The 19,960-nt window shown below is 40.1% G+C and overlaps 2 protein-coding genes across 2 annotated transcripts in view; both read right to left on the reverse strand.

Annotated features, from left to right (window-relative positions):
* LOC144015037 (uncharacterized) overlaps positions 1–5,839 on the reverse strand; it is an 11,298-nt gene extending 5,459 nt beyond the window's left edge. The window contains exons 1-4 of the mRNA XM_077515351.1: positions 5,441–5,839; positions 2,178–4,085; positions 531–574; positions 107–236 (exon numbers count right to left, since the gene is read on the reverse strand). Coding sequence (XP_077371477.1) covers positions 107–236; positions 531–574; positions 2,178–4,085; positions 5,441–5,561 — 2,203 coding nt within the window. The 5' untranslated portion in view covers positions 5,562–5,839. The remainder of the gene's footprint in view (positions 1–106; positions 237–530; positions 575–2,177; positions 4,086–5,440) is intronic.
* A 489-nt stretch (positions 5,840–6,328) lies between these two features.
* LOC144013616 (phosphatidylinositol 4,5-bisphosphate 3-kinase catalytic subunit gamma isoform) lies at positions 6,329–15,240 on the reverse strand. Its single transcript, XM_077512699.1, has 11 exons — positions 14,140–15,240; positions 13,222–13,834; positions 13,049–13,114; positions 12,597–12,822; positions 11,391–11,485; positions 10,637–10,780; positions 10,343–10,433; positions 9,496–9,626; positions 9,266–9,377; positions 8,964–9,121; positions 6,329–7,865 (listed from the first exon to the last, which is right to left on the reverse strand). The coding sequence occupies exons 1-11, from the start codon at positions 15,198–15,200 to the stop codon at positions 7,611–7,613; spliced, it is 2,952 nt and encodes a 983-aa protein (XP_077368825.1). The 5' UTR covers positions 15,201–15,240; the 3' UTR covers positions 6,329–7,610.
* Between the last annotated feature and the right edge of the window lie 4,720 nt (positions 15,241–19,960).

The following is a 19,960-nucleotide window of genomic DNA, read 5'->3' on the forward strand; positions in this document are numbered from 1 at the left end:
TGAGAAATGTACCAAACCGAATAAGAAAAGGTGATCGGATTAAAAATTCCTTTCGAAATGAATACAGACATATTGTTGAAAAGTTTTGATTAAAAAAGTGACAAACCTGCTCTGTTCAACACAACTCGAGGCTGCATGCAAACAGCATCCAGCAGTTTACGTTGTCGCTCGTTCTCTTGTGCTCCACACAGCTCCTCTTCGTACTTGACTTTCGTTATTGCGAACATTTTCACACGCTATTCACGACACTTTATGCTCATACTTGCCGTCTGTTGAGACAATTTGTCGATAACCGCGCGTCCATGCCTGTTTTTTTTTGTGTGGCTAGTAAGCTAAGGTAAACTGAGCTAAGCTAAACAGGCCCGAGAGATTTCGACCAGCACTGTCTGAGACGAATTTAACCAGACACAAAATATAGCAATTAAGTTTGACTTCAATAAAGTAGTGACGGACGCACGGTATCTATGTTTAAATTCGTTTAGGGTGAGTTACTGCGTTAAAACTGAGAATTATAGTGAAACGCGTCTTACGTCACATAAAGCAGCCTGGGTGGAATATCTTGGGCACGTGAAATCTACGGCAAGACCAGCTGGACAAATCTTAAAAAACTTAAAAGAGGTTAAATAAGGCCTGGTACGACTTTGTTGCTGGGGGTCAAATTTGACTTTGTTGGATGGTGAATTTTAAAAAATATTGAATGGTTAAAGTGATACTTGACTCATCGAGCCATTTTCAACATTAAAAATATATATTTTTTCTACAATTATTAATCTTCCATCCATCCATTTTCTTGACTGTTTATTCCTCACAATGGAGCCTATCTCAGCTGGCTCTGGGCAGTAGGCGGGCACACCCTGAACTGGTTGCCAGCCAATCGCAGCAATTGTCTCCGGAGTATCCCAACCTTGTGCTTGCTGTAACAAGTGTTGAACCAGACAAAGGAGCAGCTCGAAGGCTGTTAACCTTAACTAAATCCATGGCTAGGGTGACATCAATATTTTTTTTTATGATGGACAAAGAATAACAATGACTGATCTGATGCTTTCAAAGACAAAAACTAACCCCCCACTAATGTTTAGCTAGCTATAAACACCGAGGTTTAGCTAACTTGCTGACCTAACAGTAATCCTCATATTTTAACAATACTAGACTAATATAAGTAAGAAAATTTACCCGGCAGTACAAGAGCACGACTGGTCCATAATGCTGTGCTGGTTGCATCTGAAGTATAGGTCATGGGGTTTTCTCAGATTTAGCGTGCGTCCTGTATGTTTCCCCTTGCTGGCTAATTTAATATTATGACTATAACCCTCCACTGCATATTGTAAACCTTTTTGCCTCGATCCGGAGGATATTGCACTGGTATTGCTCCAAAAGAAATCACTAATACGCGCCGGTGTAAGTCTTCCCGTCACGGCTTGTGCTGTCGGAGTCACCAAGCTTGACGGACTAGCAACAGTAACTAAGGGCGGCGGAGCTTATGCGAAAGGTCAATTATTAATCTGATAACTATATATACATATATATATATATAGATCACGTTTTTTGTGTTTACGGGGTTTTGGCATGATTCTCCATACACATTCCCCACTCAACTGGCGTGGCAACTTGAGAGCGCCACCTTTCCAGTCGTGTATGCGCGTCATGGAGAGAGATGGGCATGTGGAGAGCAGTACTTTATTCAGGATCATAATCAGGTATCCTACGCTTTTTCATCTCACCGCAATGAATCAAAGTTTCTCCAAAGTCAATTTCAATCAATCATACATTCATTCATTTACTGGGTATGAATTTCACACACAAAAGAGAACAAACTATACACAACGCTTTGAGTGTTTTGGCACAAGTGCTAATTGTAAACACAATACAAGAATACAAAGACATCACAAAAATGTAGATTATTTAAAATCACTGTCAATGTAATTCGCTTTAATAGTAAACATGGCAAATAGATTAAAATACCAGATTAAAGCCATCAGATAGCAGATAATCCACAGCTCCTTGTCAGGTTGATTTATACATTAACAAAATCAATTTCAAAATGGGGTAAATCAAGAACACATACAATACCCAATACAACTACACATATTCATTCATTCATTCAGCAGTAGACATGATTATTGCACCATTTTAAAAGTAAATTCATAAATGACATCATATCAAGCTACATTAAGCACTGATATTCTCACCAGCGCACTTGTGCGTCTTAGCTTTAGCCTGACTTGGAAATTTTTGACCACAAACTGAGCAAGTAAAAGGCTTCTCTCCAGTGTGGGTTCTTGTGTGTTCTTTTAAGCTTTGATGGTAAGCAAATTTTTTATCACAAATTGAGCAAGCAAAAGGTTTGTCACCAGTGTGGGTTCGTGTGTGACTTATTAGGGTTTTTTTAACAGCAAATTTTTTACCACAAACTGAGCACGTAAAAGGCTTCTCTCCAGTGTGGGTTCTTGTGTGTTCTTTTAAGCTTTGATGGTAAGCAAATTTTTTATCACAAACTGAGCAAGCAAAAGGTTTGTCACCAGTGTGGGTTCGTGTGTGACTTATTAGGGTTTTTTTAACAGCAATTTTTTTACCACAAACTGAGCACGTAAAAGGCTTCTCTCCAGTGTGGGTTCTTGTGTGTTCTTTAAAGCTTCCCTTGAAAGCAAATTTTTTACCACAAACTGAGCAGGTAAAAGGTTTCTCTCCAGTGTGGGTTCTTGTGTGTCCTTTTAAGCTTACCTTCTGAGCAAACTTTTGACCACAAACTGAACAAGTAAAAGGCTTCTCACCAGTGTGGATTCTTGTATGTCTTGTTAAGCTTTCCTTGTGAGCAAAGTTATGACCACAAACTGAGCAGGCAAAAGGTTTCTCTCCAGTGTGGGTTCTTGTGTGTTCTTTTAGGCTTCCCTTGTGAGCAAAATTTTGACCACAAACTGAGCAAGTAAAAGGCTCATCTACTGTGTGGGTTCTTATGTGTATTTGTAAGTTACCCTTGTAAGCAAAATTTTGACCACAGAGTAAGCATGTAAAAGGATTCTCTCCTGTGTGTGTTCTTGTGTGTGTTTTTAAGCTTTTCTTGTAAGCAAATGTTTGACCACAAACTAAGCAAGCAAAAGGTTTCTCTCTAGTATGGGTTCTTGTGTGTATTTGCAAGGAACCCTTCTTAGCAAAATTTTGACCACAAATTGAGCAGGCAAAAGGCTTCTCTCCAGTGTGGGTTGTTGTGTGTTCTGTTAAGGTTCCCTTGGAAGTAAAATTTTTACCACAAACTGAGCAAGCAAAAGGCTTCTCTCTAGTGTGGATTCTTTTGTGTATTTGTAAGTTTCCCTTGTGAGCAAAATGTTTACCACAAACTGAGCATGCAAAAGGCTTCTCTCCAGTGTGAGTTCTTGTGTGTATTTTTAAGTTTCCCTTTTGAGCAAAATTTTGACCACAAAATGAGCAGGAAAAAGGCTTCTCTCCAGTGTGGGTGGTTGTGTGTTCTTTTAAGGTTCCCTTGGAAGCAAAATTTTTACCACAAACTGAGCAAGCAAAAGGCTTCTCTCCAGTATGGGTCCTCGTGTGCTTTTTAAGGTGTTCCTTCCGGGCAAAATTTTTACCACAAAGTGAGCAGGCAAAAGGTTTGTCACCAGTGTGGCCAATCACGTGTCTTCTCAATCCAGACTTGGAACCAAAAGTTTTTCCACACTGAGAACATTTCCAACGTTTGCTGTCAGTTTGACATTTCACATCACCGTCAGACTGTTCATAGTCATCAGTGTGAGGAGAGTGTGACATGACTTCACCATCTGACATTAGAGCTAACCGGCTGTCTGCTTTTGATCCCCCACGGTAGTCCTCATCATCTTCTGTGGTTATTTGTTGTCTTGAGCTGCTGCTTGGAGAATCCTCATCGTCAGTCTTCAAATGGAGACCAGTCACAGGCAACTCTGTGAAATCCTCCTCCTCTTTAATGTATGGTGGCAGCTGCTCCTCTTTTTTTATGTTGGGAGGCTGTGACTGCTCCTCTTCTTTAACTTGAAGAGGCTCCAAGTCCTCTTCCTCTTTCACACCAGGGTACTCTGGCTCCTGCTGCTCAGTACAAAGATATTTTTCACTGACGTCTGCGGGACACAAGATACACATGGTTTGGGAAAGTCACTTCATTACTTTATTGTGATGTTATTATCACATGTGCCACATCAGTGAAAGAAGAACATGGATGCTCAATGATACCCTGGCTTTTAAAACAAGGATCCTCACTGTGGCGTGATTGTCACATCCTGTAGGAATCTATTTGCACATAGTTATCGAAAAATCGATATTTTGAACCCAGCCCTAATAAAGACACCAAATCGATCACTATTATCATGGTTTAAATTGTCATTAAATCGTTTGTGTCGTTTTACTGTATATCAAAGTCTTCAAGCTATCTTAGCTTGCTAGCTGCTAACAAACAGACCACACGTTTACAACACATTCCTCAGCCTAGATCAAGCCCGAGTTAGAGTGTTAATTGTGCTAATCGTGTTAAATCATTAACTTTTTATTCAAGATTACTTGAATACTTATGCAAAAAAAGTACAAATGATTGTTTCACTGAAGATAATATGGCACATTCATCATGTCTGCCTGGAATTTACAATCAGTGGTTAATGTTATGACCCACACAGTATATGAAAAAGAGAAAAACTACTTGATATAAAATGATCTGAGCATATCCTCGTACTTTTTGTGGGCGCAAAGCAGTTGCGTCGTAGTTTCACGCTAGCCCTTCCGCCTGGCTTAGAATCACTGCATTCTGCCGAGAAAACAATCTCATCTCTCTTTGAGCCATTAGAGCATAGGTGTCAAACTGCAGGCCTCGAGGGCCGCTGTCCTGCAGGTTTTGGAGGTTTCCCACTTTCAACACAGCTGATTCCTATTTAAGATCATCAGCAAGCTCTGCAGGAGCCTGATAATTATCCTGATCAATGAATCAGGTGTGTTGGAGTAGAGAAACCTCGAAAACATGCAGGACTCTGGCCCTCGAGTACCGGATCTTGAGACATGTGCATCAGAGCATCAGTTGGCCGCGCCCAAGTTCACCATAGCATTGGTCGCTGATTTATCAACTGTTTGACCTCTTTTCTAGGTCACACTTTTAATTCACTCGCATTGACGTCCTGCCCTCCACCGCAAGGGGCGCACTTAAACGTGACGTCACACTAGAAGGTCGATTGTGGTAAATAGAAAATTGTATATACCGGTCATCATTTGCGTACAGCTTGTTCGAAACAAAAAAAGAAAAAACGAGCAACTACTTTTTGCTGTGTACAAGTGACACTGATATAAGACTTTGAGAAATGCAATTCTTCATCTGAGAAATGTATCAAAGCGACTGAGAAAAACGTAACGTAAGAATGTACCCGGATGAAGATTCCTTTCATTATGAATACAGACATATTGTTTAAAAGTATTGATTTAACAAGTGACAAACCTGCTCTGTTCAACACACCTCGAGGCTGCTTGCAAACAGCGTCCAGGAGTTCACGTTGTCGCTCGTTCTCTTGTGCTCCACACAGCTCCTCTTCGTACTTGACTTTCGTTATTGCGAACATTTTCACACGATATTCACGAGTTTAGGTCACACTTTTAGCGTCTACTGAGCCAATTTCAATTTGTCGAGAAGCTAGCAAGCTAAGCTAAGCTAAACGGGGCCCGACAGATTTCGACGAACACCGTCTGAGACAAATTTAACCAGACACGAAATGTAGCAATTGTATTCGACTTCAATAAAGGAATGACGGGCGCACAGTGTCGATGTTTAATTTCGTTCAGTATTCAGGATGAATTACTGTAATGTGAATTGAAGGGAACCGCTTGTTTCTACCTAAAAAAAAAAAAAAAGCAGCATGTAATGGAGTATCTTCGTCACGTGAAATATTCTACGGCAACTCCAGTTGGACAAATCTCGTGTCACAAAAATAAAATAATTAACACGTTTAAAAACGTGTTCCAGTACAGAATTTCAGTACAATTTTGTTGTAAACTAGCCATCGCCTGACAACATTGTTTATCATCAGTCAACTGATTCAGTTCATCAGTGCAGTGCAGCGTAACACGTTCATCTCTCTATACTGGCCAATGTTATCATACAGCACTTAGGCTATCACGTTTATTTTGAAAAGCCTCGACGGGGTTCGGACCGTCGCTTTCAATCACCAGACGGTGAAAAATTCGCCAAATTTTGAACTTCCCCAAATTCACGTCATCTCCCTAGTATTTTGTTTTCCAATGCTTTTTCTTTGATGAAAAACAGAAAAGCCAGAAAATTGGCATATAAGGCCAAATGGTTAAAGACGAACGTTTTACTTTTGATCCCATTTACAGTCTTCATTGTTATAATTTACGTGACATGGCAGATGAGAAAAAACTGAACATATGCTGTAGGTTTTTGGGTCGCTGTGAAGACCCAAAATAAAGGCCAGGCAGAATTTATATCAGCCTTGAATAAACACTTTCTGTGTGATCATTTTCTGTGTGAATTCAGTGTTGGTGTTGCAGTACTTGTATCAAATGAATGGTCAAATATTAGTCAACACAAAGTGGTAGTAGCTCAGTCCAAATTCAAATAAATGTAAATTTAAATTCAACCAAATGAATAAGGTAAATAGTAATTAATTCTAATATAACTAGGTATGTAAAATGATCTTTTTCTCATTTTATTTTTAAAATCAGGTTTGTGTGTGATTATTTGTTTAGCAAAATCACATTATGTTTATTAATCTTTAATGCTGACACTTGTATATACTGTATGTAGATGTATTAATTTTGCATACACATGAATAAAAATATGAAACAGACATTGCGAAAGGTACAGGACAGCACGTTTCTTTTGAATGTACAGTATTCCCTCGTTTTCCGCTGGGGTTAGGTTCCAAAAAATACCCGCAATAAATGAAATCCGCGAAGTAGTTAGCTTTATGTTTTACAACTCTTATAAATGTTTTAAGGCTCTAAAATCCCCGACCGCACAATTTATACACTTTTCTCATTGAGGCATTTACATGTTCTCACATTTCTCTCTTGTTCAAACATTGACAATGTTCAAACCTTCATAAATTTTATAAAATGGGTATTACTGTAAAAAAATATATATACAAAATTGCACTTAAAATAAAATCCGCGATACAGCGAGACCGCGAAAAGTGAACCGCGTTATAGCGAGGGAAGACTGTATTTGAATCAAAGCAGTTCTGTACTCAAAAATGTCTTGTATGAATAGAAAACATAGGGACACATACTGTAATTATTTGAATATTTTCAGTGAAGACATACAGTATTTTGTCTTTGCAGACAAGTTTACTTCTAAATATTGTAGGAACACTATAAAAACAGTGTAGGCACACCAACAGTAAGACAACCAAACATTAGCATTCAAAAAGGCATTGCAAAATAAAACATTTGCATTTGTCAATAACAAAAAAAAAATGCATTAACCTCTTAAGCAGACCCCGATTAATATGCAATGTGTCTTTAGTACTAGGCATTAATGTTCATCCTTGTGGAAAACATTTTAAGGCATCCCTTCACTGGCTTCCTAAACATTTTCTTATTAAGATTCATTTCATTTGCTTTCAAATGTTGAATTATTATTATAATTGTTTTTATCTATTTGCCATCCGGTGGATCCACCAATTGGCCTGCACAGTCCAGCCCAACTGCTCACATTTGTCAATCTGGTGGAGGAAATGTTCCTTGGCCTCTGCCTCACTTTTGCTCTCCTGCAGCGCCTCCCGCAGGTAGTAAACGTCTTCTACAGCACTCAGCTCAGGCATCCCCGAAAGAAGCATGAGGGAGAAAAGAGTGACCAGCAGGCGAGAATGTGCGCGAAGAGCCAGATATGCCTCACTGCATACATTCTGTTCAATAAATACATCATGATCGCATTAGTCTCTCGCCATATATTACGTATGGTGTCATCCATCACACATTGAGAAATGGGCCAATATCAGTCCATGACCTGGTGGCAAAGTTACAAAACATGTCTTTGGAGAATAGAGAAGGACAAATGATGAGACAAAAGAAGAAGGTACAATCTCAAAGAAAATGGAAGGTGTATTGAAGAGACAATAAACCAGCCACGCTCGTTGTAAGATTGGAGGCTGGAAGCCTCCAAAACTGTTTCGGAAATGGTGTTGTGTTCTGGATTAAAAGCGAGGCAGACTTCCCAGAGATTGTAAAATTAGCACCAAATGTTTTGCTTCCAACATTCTATCTACAGGAAACCGATTTTCTGCCGAGACGCTGACCAAAACAAAATTACGCAATACGCAGTACACATGTCTCCCAGTACCCCAAAATGGGACTGGAAACAAGCACAAGGCTCCAACTAATTACGACGATTGTTAGTTAATCGTAATGAAGCTGGACCGTTATATAAAAAACAAAGTTGTTTTTTTTGTCAGTTTACTCTTTCAAGAAGCTAACATACATTTTTGAAAAACAATCAGACTTGTTGACATTCCCAATGTACTGTTGATTTAAAAAGACAATTTAGAGACATCAATGCACCAATTGTTTTTGTTGTTAGTCTTCGACATTAGTCATTCAAGAGGCTAACACACTTTTGTAAACAATTTAGACTTGTTAACAGTTGTATTTGTTAACATGGATGATAATTTAGAGTTTTCAAAGAAGCAATTATTGTTTTCTGTTTTTGTAACCGTGTACAATCACCCACAAGTCTTTTGCAACATTTGTCTCCATTTGACCTAAGAATTTATTTGTATTTTTTATGTCAAAGACTGTTCTATTCAATGATTCAACGTACTTTTTTTGTGAATACTGAAGATATACAAACGTTTCATAGTCCAAAGTTTTTTCATAAACATTAAAAATTAAAATAAATAGTAGACAGTTACGTGGAGTAACCACACAAATCTTTCATTTGCTTTTAGAATTGTTTTGATTGACTGCATTGTTTTGCTCAGAAGCAGGTGATTATGTCATTTCCTTACCCGGAAACGCTGAAAGTAGAGGCTATTTCCACCTTTGACCCTTCCCATGACATACAGAAAATCTGGCGTGAGGACAAAAGGCACGCGCTCTCGACTCACGCCGAGGAAGTGCTTCCTATTTCCCAAGATATGGCCAAAGTCGATGTGGAACAAATTTCCTAAATAGCACAACGGAGATTTTTGTTTATATAGTCCAATGATTTGTCACATTATATGAAGCATGACAAATAAATGGTTTCACTTGGATGGTAGTTTAGGGCAAACTATTTTTGGTGTACCATAAGTATTATGGTGTATTATACCTTGATCTGTGATCATAATGTTGTCATTGTGACGATCCCCAATGCCTAGTACGTATGTAGCCACACAATAGCCGGCACAGGACTTTACAAACCGCTCTACAGTCTTGAAATGCTGTATGACAGAAAATGAAACATGCACTTTTGAAAAGCATCATCTGCCCAAACTGCATTTGTTATTTTGTCACTTCCGGTCAACAAGGATAAGGAGTACGATTTAAATTGTTACTTACAATTTCCTGGAGAGAACACTTGGATTTAAGCCATTCAAAGAGAGCATCATTCCGGAAGAATCCATTTGTTCCTCCATGGCTTCTCTGGACTGCAGCGATAGTTGCTGCATCCCTAACAATCTCGATCATGCCTAATAATACATGGAGACTTGATTAATTGAAGGTATGCTTTGCTTGATATTGTCAATGAGACAGAAAATGTGTCAATAACATAAAAAAAACACAGACTGATTAGTGTTGTACTCAAGGATCAGCTGGCAATGTGCAGTCATGAATGGCCACAGTGTAGCCAACCAGGAGTCCTCCAATTAATACAATGTGTAAAAATCATCGAATTAGACTCCCGTAGCCAAACATCGACAACTTAGCCCGGCCTTATTATTAGACCATTATTAGAAGAACCTAAAGCTGTCAGCTAACTCTACTATGTGCTATGCTGCAGCTCTGCTTAAATTTGAGCTTTAACATGATAGCTCTTCAGCAGCTGTTCAGACTAGTTCGTTCACTCTGGAACTTGGTCCAGCCTAGCTGATGAGTCATTTGCGGATAACTCAGTGGTGGGGGTGGTTATGATGTTAATTACCCCACTGTTAGGTCAAAGTGACACAGTAGTGCTAAAGAACCGATTTTCAGAAATAGCCGGATAGCAACTTGGTTGTTTAATTCCACACAAACTCCAGGCACCCAACTAATAGTATAAAAAAAAAGCTAATTTCCCACCATATATCCTCCATATTAAACCATAATTAATGTTATTTTTTAGAGGAAAAAAAAATATATATATCTGCGGGTAGATATGCCAGATCTTAACCGTGGTTCAAATTTTTAAGTGGTTGATGTTTCTTACCTACGTTGTGTCCTGTGGAGATGCAGCCATATGGGACAAGGTTGAGGTGCAGAGACTGCTCTTGCCAGATTGAGTCCATCACTGCCAAGGTCTTAAGAGAGACACAGATTTGTCGAAAGGTGAAATGCATTGAGACAAACTTAAATAGTGGCGCAGTTATCTCAGGTGCTTGTTTATTTGGTGAGAGGAAGTGAATAAGTTGTTGCACCCACCCAATGACTAATTGAGTCTCAAAGGCAGTGTTGGCCACTATTAAAAAAAAAAAAGAAAGAAAACTAGACCAATATCTCTCACCTGAATCACCAGCATATCCTGTCTGAGGTCATCCCCCTGTTTGAAAATGATCCCAACAGGTGTAGTAGAGGTGGGTGACGGCATGGGCGAGAACTCCAACCACAGAGGTTTCTTCTTTGATGCCATCACCTTGCATTTGTCTAGCTGCATTTAAAGGGAATTGAGGAGACAATCAGGGGCTTTCAAAATACAGTGATGTACCCAGACAATTCCAATAAACAACAGAGAAAGCGCATTAAATATATACATATATATTAGAGTTGGTTGGCAACCAGTCCAGGGTGTCCCCCGCCTACTGCCCAGAGCCAGCTGAGATAGGCGCCAGCACCCCCCGCGACCCTTGTGAGGAATAAGCGGTCAAGAAAATGGATGGATGGATATATATTAGAGAGGTAAATAAGTTGACGCGGTCGATTGTTGACACTTGTGTATTCGTTTACAAGCATGTCACATTTGACACCATTTTAGCCAGGCTAAAATAGGAAATGCTTTGGCAGCATCTTGTGGCAACTTAGGGCATTGCACAAAGAAAGAGTAAAAAACCTTCTAAATACTTGTACATGTAATAAGTCAATGTTGAGGGTGTGGGCGGTATTCTACTTCTCAGATCTTGAGGCTTTCCTGGAAGGCTCTATTTTACTTGCATCAATTAAATTAGACTCATGGCTCACAATGGCATCGTCAGTGTGGGGGAAAAAAAACGTTCAGTCATTCCCAATGTGCAAACACACAAGTAGACCGTAGAGATGCTTGCCAGAATCTGTCCAACTTTGATGCGAGGATCCAAAGGCAACAAGAATTCATTGGGCAGCGGGTTGTCCTGAAGAAATTCTTGAAGCTTTAGAGAAGCTGCAAAGAAACAAATCTGAGAAGTGTTTGCTGTGCAGATGATACTGGAATTGTTAGCCCTGAAGCATTTCAACGGGTTTCTATCATCCGGGGGTCAGCTGTACTGACAATAGAGCCATTTGAGGCCATATGAATAACAAAAACATCTGTCTGGAGTCGCACATTTGATGATTGTAATGAATGAAACAGTGTGTTACTGTTGACTATTTTTTGACATTTTTTTCTGCCTTTTTTACTCACAATTTTCAGATTTTTTTGTGGACATTTTATGCTAATTTTCAGGATTTCTTATTTTGTTTATTGACTTTTTTTCGGGTTAATTTTTGAACATTTTCTTTCCTGCCTTTTCTTAAATCAATTTCTGCCTTTTTTTTTTTTTTTGCATTTTTGTGGACATTTTATGGTAATTTTCCGGATTTCTTCTTTTGTTAGGGTATCTTCACTCCCTCACCATGCAATTGTACCCCCAAACAAAGAAAGTAAACATAGCTGCTTGCTGCCACAGAAGTCAGAAAAAGACAGTCGCCTCATTCACTTCGGCCGATTGTCAGCAAAACCCATATTTTTGGACATTGTTTCTATTAAGCAGGGTAAAATGAATTTATATGACCTCATAGTCACAATGTTTTGTTGGCATTAATAGTAAATAGTCAACAAACTACCCTGAGCTATCGTTAGCCTTTGGCTAAAAACAACAATGGAGAACATTACCTTAGTGAAGACGTAGTAGTTTCCGGTCATTTTGGAGGGCGCTCTTATACAATATATTATATCTTGCTTTGGATAACCACATAAAGCACCACCGGGAGCTGGATTGCTTTGTTTGTCCGTAGCAAAAATGCACATGCCGAGGCAGGCATGACGTCTTGCGTCTTGATTACTAGGTCATGTGGGCGTGGTTTATGGTAAGGTCAATTATGTGCCGTGGTGATAATTATAGTTCCCTCAAGGAACATCAGAGGTAAGTGACAGAAAGTTTAACTCTTGCTGAGCCGTTTGTAATGCAGCTCCGCTTCTGACTCATCCTTTCAAACTTAACCGAATTGAGGTTTCGCATGACCCATGCATGATGACGCTAATTTCATCAATCTACAACAAGCTAATTTCCCACCTGAAGAAGGAACGTCCCTCTTGTCAGGGTAGGCTTTCTTAATCATGACCGCAGCCTCCTGAAGAGCGTCCACAGCCTGCACCTGTTGAACGAAGCCATCCAGCATGGCCCGACCGCAGCCCAGCAAGTAGGCCTCCAGAATCACCGCCATACGCTGACGGAAATACGGGCAGGACGTTACCTCGCCGCGCACGTACCAGAAGAAGAAGTGGCCGACCCGCTTGCTCTGCAGTAGAGGATGAATCAGTGCGATGAGTGAGCAATTACGCGGAGAAGCACTGGCTAACAAAGAAGACATGGTCAGGAGAGCGCACACTTCCAAAACTACAAGACTATTTCATTAATTTGGACTACAGTTTTATTCATTATTGCGTTAGTCATTCAATTCTCTGACTATTGTGCTTTTTAAAGTTTATTGTTAACAGAATAATACCAACAATCTTGTCACTCACCCTCAGGGCTCTCTGTATGAGGTACCTAGCGAGGAAACTGTCATGGTAAGGTTCCACTTTGAGGGTCTACGTGGAAAGAAAAAAAAAACACATTTGTGTACATCTCTAGATAGAATACTCCACATCTCAGATTTTTGTGAAAATGCTCTGATGCAGTGTAGAAATACACCAACCTGCACCAACTGGAGTAAATACTTCAGAACGTCATCGTTGGAGAGGCTCTCTAGTCGCTGTACTGCTAATTTCCTGACTATCTCGTCAGCAAAGTCCATGCTCAGCAACTCCAGGGCCGCGGTCACATCCAGCTCTGTCAGGTCCCAGTTTGCCACCAAACAGTGGACATCTTCAACCACTTTGCTGTTTGTCCAATTCACAGTGCGAAGGAACTGGGGTAGGTTGGTATCACAGTAACCACTATTTTGCCGTAATTTACTTAGGCAAGCCTTGTTTGGACAGACATTTTGAGGTGCTGATAGCGATGTCTGAGGCTCAGTCCCTTCATCTTGGGCTGTTTTATACGAATCACTGTTGGATACAGAGGCAGGAGCAGATTTGCTTTGGGAGACGCTAGTATTGGGGGTACCAGAATATTTGGTGGCGCTAAGGCTTGTTGGGAGAACCACGGGGAAGCTGTAGTGGTCAAGAAAGAAGCTGATAGCCATGGAGTTTGATTTATCTGGATTAGTAGCACAGGAAAGTTTATCAGCTTGGCAAGTGATGACATCATCCTCCTGGTCATGGTGGGACCACATGTGCAATGTGAAGTATCCTTGGCTGAGGACAGACCTGGCAGAAAACAAAAGGAAGATAGATGTCAATAAAGGAAAGATAAGGTACCGGTATTACAGAAAATAACCATCTTTTGTGGGAGTTAATTTCTAAGAGAGGGAAAATGAAAATTTGCAGTTTTTTCACTATTATAAGCAGGGTTCAGTTCCTAAAAACTGCCAATAGTGTAGGTTTCCTGTATATGTATAGAGTCATTAACATATTTTTTAAAGTTCTTCCCAAATATTTTCTCGTGGTCTGGTATAAAGCCAATAAAAATAAAATTAACCAAGCTATTGATGATGGTAGTAAACTCTTCTGACCTGTAATCAATCAGGAGAAGATTGACAAAGTAGAGCACCTTCGCCTTCCCTTTATGTAGGTCTACCGTTTTGGAGGCTGATGTTGCGGATGAAACCTTTGAGTCATCAGTCCCCGAGTACGTGTCGTTACTGCAGGCAGTAACGGTGAAGCCTAACTTGGCTCCACGAGGTAAATCCTTAAGAAGCAGATCGAAGCCCAGCCACTCGTTCCACAATACTTCTTCTGTAAAGAGTTTGGGAGGTGACGACACGGACGAGATAACCGAATTACCGTAAATTATAGCTGCTTCCACGTAGACCAATCGAGAGGGTTTGCTTGGAAACGTCGGAATATCAATGCCGAGAAGTTTGACACGGAATTTTCTGTTGCAGTCCCATAAGGATATCATGAAGATGTCTTCTAGATCCTTCCCTTCGAGGGAGAGTTCTTCATGGGAACGGAATGGGCCACTGAAAGCATCAACAAGTGGCAAGTCCTCGAAGTGGACTGTCTCCTTAACAAGCTGGGAGGTGGGAATCACAGACAGGTGGAGACCTTGATTGTCTTTCAAGCATTGCCGCACCCAGTGGAAATCTTTTAGAGGGTAGTCCTCGGACAAAAACTCTTCCCTTCCTGTGACTTTTAACACCAAGCTGTCAGAGATTTCATGCTTCTCTTGCGCATTCACCCTTCGGAAAAATTGAAGAAGGACATCAGGTGTTGCACTGAAATCGACATGTATACTGAAACTGATCTGGTTCATGTAATGTAAGGTGACAGGCAGTTTTCTATTTAACAAGTGCTTTAAGTCATTTGGCATCGGAGTGCTTGCTACCCAAGGTTCTGTCGTGTACTTTGTGTCATCCCTATCCCTTAGCTCGTGGTTTCTGCAAGACGCCAGTTTCCTGCGGGTGTACGCGAGCTCGCAATTTTTGTCCGGCACCTCTTTTTCCAGATCGTGTCCGATCAGAAAAGCCATAAACTGATGCCGTTTCTGTTTCAAGTCACAATCCAGTGCCAACATCTCCTTCAGCACAATGTGGGCTGTTAGAAGCCCAATGTCATCATACCACCACGGCATGTCAAGTGTCCTGATGATCTGAGAGTTGTCAAAGGCCTCATACCAGTCTTCTCCCTTGGAAAATAGTATTGTGTACTTTTCTGGATCCAATATTGCAGATGGCTCTGGATGGCAGTTCTGCACCTGAATGCACAAAAGTCAAACATATCACATTAAATAATTACATGACATTTTCAACCCTCTATTCCATATTTGTTTTTCCCATTAAAACCATGACTTTTTATGATGTGTGTTTATTGTTATATTTTTGACAGTTATAAATGTACAAATTTAAAGCCGGATGTATCAAATATGATACAAATCAAAAGTCATATGTGGAAGTTGATTTAAAAGAAAAAAAAGAGTTTTTGTTTGTTTAAAAGGACCAATAAATACTCTATTTACAAGAATCAGAAATGTTTCTCATATAGTATATTTCATGGTTCAGGCTTTATAGGGTTAAATATTGGTGACCCCATGAATATGAACATGTCCATATGGGCTAATTTGTTTCTACATTAGTGTTTGACCTCAACCTTATATGTTATGCAACTGCAAAACAAAACTATTTCTAAAACCAAAGGCAAAGCAAAAGGTGACATTCATACATAATTGAGGTGACATACCTGCATAGAGATGTACATCCTCAGCTGGTGGACAGTGCACCGAGCAGGAAGGATGACAGACACCATCTCCCCATCTGTATGTTCACCATTGGAGAGCCTTGGGCCAGGCCTGAACTCGCAGATGAATTTCAACTTGTCCTCGGAGAGCTTTTGAGTCCACGCGAGTGAGTTGGCAGAGAGTGGATACAGATCCATTGAAACTGGTGGATGGTTATGAAAAACGCAACAGAACCCAAACAGGTCTGTAACACAATTGTAAATTCTGTCTAGTCTGCTGATGGTGTGGCTTCAAATCAAATCTTGAGCCAGGTGCTTTAAAGGTGACGTTGGACTGACTGTACCTTTGTGTTTGCGTGTTCCCCTTTTGTGTGTTCATTGCCACTTCCTCATTCATGTACATTGTAAATGTTGAATACAGGAATAGACATTTCCCTTTTTACATCAAGGTAACATTACATGCCGATGTTTAAGCAACTAGTCCACAAGCCTACCTAATTGTTTATTAGTGTAGTCATATGCAGTTGTCATTCCACTATCAGAATAAGAAAAATCAACATCTAAAAATGTCCAACAAGGGTTGTACACAGACTGATTTTTAACATAATTACAGATTTTAGTTGATTGTGAGAGACTTGTCGAGGGAAAAAAAAAAAAACAGCATATCACATGGTACTCAAGATGATGACCAATGACCAAAACAACACACCAGACATAAAGATACTCCAAAGATTTAGGACCACCAGAGGATAACTTCCTTAACAATCATCTTTGATGTAATTTATTTATATGATTTTCCCCAAGAAACAAACTTAAAAACACTTTTGATATTTGGTCTCTTCTACTTATGTGACTAATGATAATGGAGCAAACGACACTGTAAATTGTGTTCTATGAACTATATAGCAATCTTTCTTCACATGTGTTTATTGTCTGGCTTTTGTCTTAATTGACCATTTCGCTGTCCATGTGCAACCAATCAAACAAACAAAAACTACATGATTTATTCAACTGAGAAAAGAAAGAGCAACGTACAAGGAGCTCTTTAGCACCACCCAGTGGAGGTGGGCCACACTGAGTAATTCAACTCAAAAGATGGGCTACTTCAACTGTGCCTGAAATTCAAATTCAAACTCAGAAATTCCTATTCATAGACGGTGCAGCTATACTTCCATCGTTAATTTAGCTCCAGTAAATATAACAATCTTGGCATAGTCAACACAAGAGATGTGCCTATATTGATGATCTGTTTTTGATGGACATCATAAAAACAGGTCAAATAGTACAATTCTTGCTGCCTCTAACATGTCCGTCTTGGTCTTATGACAGACATCGTCACCTGTTTGTGTGGTGCTGTTTACATACTATAAAGTCAGTTAAAACACACATGGTCATTTAATAAATTTCCTCCCTGTCACATGTAAGGTCTTTCAAGTTTTATAAATGGGCTAACTTGTTAATATCGGTGTGTGTACGGTGTGCTATGCTGTAGAACGAGCTCTGTCTTGCACTCACAGCCAGACAGCGAGGCAGGCATACCTTCCACCTTATTTAGAGCGTGTTTGTGCTGAGGCCTCAGCTGCTCCCCAAGAGAGGAGGGGGGTAATATCCAGAAATAGAAGGGACCAGGGGAAGATGTAATGAGAAGGTGAAAGATGATCAAAATGCTGATGAAAAAAAAGACTTATTACTTCACTTGTTTATTTTCCTCTGGAAAACAGTTACATGTTCTCATTCATTTTGAACAACAGTTTCCTGTCAGCAGGACGAGATGTGGAAGTAGAAGAACGTCGTTGATAGTCAGCTGTTGCTGTCAGTCAGCCAATCGGCGAGGGGAGGGCTCATAAATTGAACAGCAAGGAAGGTGCTCAGGGTGATGATGGAGATGAGATTCAAGACAGATGGAAACAGGAGAACGGGTGGCTCGAACTGTGGAGAGAGAGGATCATAAAACATGATGTGCTCTCTTTGGATAGGAGAGAGAAGATAAGTATGGCTGCCAAGTGACATGGATGTAGGACATGGCGATTAAGTGTACTGAACCAAGTTGGTTGCAGCATGCCACATAAAACATATCTTAAAAGCCTTGTACAATTAATAAGTCTAAAGTTTATGAATTGGAGGATAATTTAGGCTCCAATATTTTGAAGAACAGGTAATAAACCATTGGCTGGCAACCAGTTCAGGATGTACCCCCCCCTACTGCCCATAGCCAGCTGAGATAGGCTCCAGCACCCCCCGCGACCCTTCTGAGGAACGAATGGTTCAGAAAATGGATGGATGGAAGGTAATAAACCATCATATAATTTGATTCATCCAGTTCAAACATCAACCGTACACATTTTATGAGCCATTTTATTTGTCAAATCATATATTTTGGTTTGTTTGGCACAACCATGTTACAGATACTCAACTGCCTAAAAAATTTGTTCTACTATTTTTAAATTAAAGTAACAAGGTTGCAAATCAGTGCTAATGTTAGCACTTTATCTGAAGCGTACATGCTCGCTGTGTTTGGTTGCTATATGCTAACTCGTCAAAAACAAATTTTGCTAATGTATATTATTTAAAACAAAAAAAGACCAACTTTCATGATACAGTATTGAGGTCCATGTGAAATCATACATGACAACTTTGGTTTTTATTTATTTATTTATTTATTTATTTATTTATTTTTTAAATGAAAATTCCAATAGGACTTGAGTGCATTAGATGTCAACCTTTACTTGTTTTGGGTGCACTGCTACTACTGTACCGTTTGTGTGTGGCGCATACCATAGACAAATCAACAAACAAAGCTGGCATACCCACTGTCACCTGACTACTTCATTTAAGTTCAACCAAGTAAGTTGCTCATCAGAAGCTAACACTAACTAATGCTAATCTGTGAATCCAACCTAACTCAGTACAGCTCTGCTTACATTTTAGCTTTAACTTGATAGCGAGTGTGTTGCATCTGTTTCTGAATAATAAGTGCCTCTGCATGATAGTGTTTCAGACAGACTGTAGCGTTCTTGAAAGTAGCTCTGGATCTTCGCCCACCCTTTCTCGTCATGTCAACAACTCACTCACAGACACATTTTCAGAAATAGGCAGATAATGAGGGACGTACTTGGACACTGGTTGGACAGGTGCTCCAGAGACGTACTTGTTTGTTTACAATTCAGTAGCAAATACGGTACATTGTTCATAACATTTCCTCTTTGAAGGGCAAGTTAACCCAAAAAAATCTTGACAATAATATTATGTTCTATGCAGCCCCACTAGTCTAAATACTGTAGTCTGAATAATATTACATTAGTGGAATATGAGTGGAATATGAGTTAATCAATAAAATCCAGCAGTTTTTATCAATATCAGAAGGAGGCCTTTTTTTTTTCTTTTTTTTTAAACACACTCACACAAACTTGCTGCGTTCTCACCAAAAGCGGGGGAAGGCGTTTCGGCGACGCGTTTGTATTGTAGTCAACGGAGTACGCTCGCAACGGAACGAAAATCCACACTTTCGTGACGAAAATCCACACAATCGCATATTTGCCAAATTTTAAAAAAATTGAACTTTTTTCGCTTTTCGCCTTGCGGCAGCCAATTGGCTTCGGGTACGGGCTACGTCACACACAGCGTCCTCTCTATTGTCACCCTGAGTGCAACAACACGCCAGCCCGGACAGAATGGTGAGCAAAGAAGTAGCATTCAAGTGCTGGTAAGTCTGTTTACTTGCTAATGAACTGTACCGAGGTAGCAGCAATGTTTGTCATCTATGTCAAAGCTATTTTTAGCACAAATGCCGGCCGCCAGATAGCCATTAAAAAAAAGTGAAAGTGCTATCACGTACCTCAAAAAAAGGAGAAAATAGTGCTACGGCTGTTTAGTCCCAGGAAAGAAGTGGAAGTAGTTGGTGGTGCTCACTTTTGTTGACTCGCTAAAGTGCTCCACTTCCTTGTTCACCAAGCGACACGCCTCCTCCGCTCCAGGGTGCACGAAAGCGCGAATGAGCGGCAATCTTTGCAAAAAACTCGAAGGAAGCATTCCAGTTCGCCTTTTCGGATTTGGTGAGAACCAGCATTACATGGTCTCCCAGGCAGGGAGTCAAACCCACGCCAACCGGCAATGAGGGCAAGTAACGGTTCCACTTCTCTACCCGGAGCTCAAAGGTGG

The sequence above is a fragment of the Festucalex cinctus genome, chromosome 2, assembly GCF_051991245.1.
Source record: "Festucalex cinctus isolate MCC-2025b chromosome 2, RoL_Fcin_1.0, whole genome shotgun sequence".
Lineage (NCBI taxonomy): Eukaryota > Metazoa > Chordata > Actinopteri > Syngnathiformes > Syngnathidae > Festucalex > Festucalex cinctus.